At 34.2% G+C, this 2480-nt stretch overlaps 1 protein-coding gene across 1 annotated transcript; it reads left to right on the top strand.

Annotated features, from left to right (window-relative positions):
* Window positions 1-2104: 2104 nt before the first annotated feature.
* Window positions 2105-2277, top strand: LOC139427320 (antifreeze protein Maxi-like; the record flags this gene model as incomplete). The annotated part of the gene is given in 1 exon segment (XM_071188536.1): window positions 2105-2277. A coding segment is annotated over 1 exon segment (173 nt), but the record flags the coding sequence as incomplete, so codon positions are not given.
* Window positions 2278-2480: the final 203 nt, after the last annotated feature.

Genomic DNA, 2480 nt, shown 5'->3' with positions numbered 1-2480 from the left:
CGTAATGAAAAAAAGCATTATAATTTAAACGAAGCCTCCTAGTTTAAAAAAATTCATTAGACATGTCTGAAATTTGTTGTCATCAAAATGTCATCAAATTCGTTTTAATGATTTATATCCTAATTTTTTTGCTTCAATTCTTAAATCAACTATTAGTTTGTAAGTCTTTATATGCATGGATTTTTAGCTTCATTTTTTCCCGAGAGTTTTAAAACCGCATATAAAGAGAAATGGAAAGTAATGAAGGCATGTCAAATATGTTGCTTTTTATCAAAATATTTATGATTCTGTATCAAATTTAAATTGATAAAATCAGATTTAAATGATTAAATTCAGATTTAAATGATTAAATTAAATGATCCCCTATCAGATTACTATTAAAATTAATGTTAAAAAATCTACGGAATTTTCACTTTACAACCGTCCATCCCCTCTATAAAGTGAAATTGATGTGAATCTGATATTAAAAAAAGAATCAGGTTTTTGTAACTGATAGCAAAAAAATTGATACTTAACCATCTCTAATAGTCATAGTTAAGGAAAGAGGGCCGATGTGTGAAGTGGTCAATAAAATTATGTAGTTTACAATGTCACGTAGAAGCTAAACTCTGATAAAAGAATTACACACGCCATTCAAGAAGTTTCAGCATATAAAATCCTAACCTACTGATCAAAGTTACCCTAAATAGAAACAATTACAACCAATAACATTGCAGATTATGATGTGTTACTTAAGTTTAAGCACTGCGAAAACTTAGAAGTGGTGGGGCGAAGTACCTGGCCTATAATACCACCGCGGTAAATTATAGATTAAATGCTGATGGCCTGTGTTATTTACAATTAGTTGAATTAGTTAAATTAATTGTTAGAGCCGCGGTGGCTCAGGAGATAGAGCGTTCAATTTCTAATGAAGAGAACCGGGTTTGAATCCAAACCATGACTGGTCGATACGAATTCCTCATCCCGCTTGCACCGATCACAGTGCTGACATAAAATATCCTCGGCAGTAGACAGATTATGTCCTCCTGCTAAAAGGCGGAGGTTCTTGTGGTCTTCCTCTCCATGTAACGCAAATGCGAGTTAGTTCCATCAAAAAGTTCTCCACGAAGGCAAATTTCTCCCAATACTTGTCTTCCGTATTGGGTTCAAAATGACAAGGCTACGTAGTTGAACATTAGTAGTCGTAAACCCAAAAATTGGGTCGGCTGTTCAACGACGGTTATAAAACATTTTCAAAAAATGAAATGAAATAAATTAATTGTTAGTAATTAATTAGAATGATGAAAAAAGAAAAGAGAGAAAGGACAACACAAATAGGGGACAGCACAAGCATGTAATAACAAAAACGAACAATTGGTACATTAGCGGGTTTGGGAATTAAGAAACAATAATATAATAGAATTTAATAAGTTTAATAAAATAATTGGTTAGTAAGTTAGTAGATGATGATGAAGTTGTGGGCAGCAGTAAATCCACGAGATGGAGGCCAACCCAAGCAGGTGGAAAAGGAGTAATGATCTTATAAGATAAGAATGGGGTGCCGGACCGGGTGGTGTGCAACTCAGACAATGTCCTGTAGGTCGTTATAATAATGAAGGATGGCCTTGGGCAGCCTCCTACAATCAGGATCATCAGAATTATAATTAGATGTGAACCAGATTAGGGGATTAGAAGGACTATTGCTATCAATGAAATAATTTAGGGATCTAATTATGTCTATGTTTAGAAAGCTAGGCGTAAAGGTGTCATTACGAATATTTTTATTCCCGAAATACCAGGGAGAATTAGTTATATTACGTAAAGTATTGTTATAGAAAGTTCAAGCACACAAGGAAATTTTTCTTAATAAAACATTTTTTTTTTACTGAAATAAAGGATAAAAATATATTTACAATAAGTGAAAGCAGAATGCTAAAACATTAAAGCACAAAAATTAAAATTCGACTTTTACTTCACTCATAGGTTTTGGATGAAGGGATGTGATACTTATAAAGTAAGTTTCTTCCTTGTGTATAAAATATGCAATTTTACAAAAATATCACTATAATTGCTAAGTTCCTTCAGTATTTTGGTTATTTTCTATTTTGACATCGTAATACTGCAGACATTGCTGTCGAATCTGTTGTTGCCTATGCATCTGCAGCTTCAGTTGCTTCAGTCGTTTCAGCTTCAGATGCTTCAGTCTCAGTTTCTGCAGATTCAGTTGCCGTTGCTGTTGATTCAGTCTCAGTTGCTGATGATTCAGCTGCAGTTGCTGATGATTCAGCTGCAGTTGCTGATGATTCCTCTGTAGTTGCTGATGATACCTCTGTAGTTACTGATGATTCATCTTCAATTGATGATGATTCATCTACAATTGATGATGATTCAGTTGAAGTAGTGGTAGGTTCAGCTGTAGATTCTGATCCCCCGGCTGCTGTGGATATGGAAGATACAGCTGTTGTTGATTCATCAGCTGCTGTTGTTGCAGTATTATCTGT

Source organism: Parasteatoda tepidariorum, unplaced genomic scaffold (assembly GCF_043381705.1).
Source record: "Parasteatoda tepidariorum isolate YZ-2023 unplaced genomic scaffold, CAS_Ptep_4.0 HiC_scaffold_2287, whole genome shotgun sequence".
In the NCBI taxonomy this organism is placed as follows: Eukaryota; Metazoa; Arthropoda; class Arachnida; order Araneae; family Theridiidae; genus Parasteatoda; species Parasteatoda tepidariorum.
The sequence above is the reverse complement of the archived record's forward strand: the minus strand, read 5'-3'. Positions and strand labels throughout refer to the sequence as shown.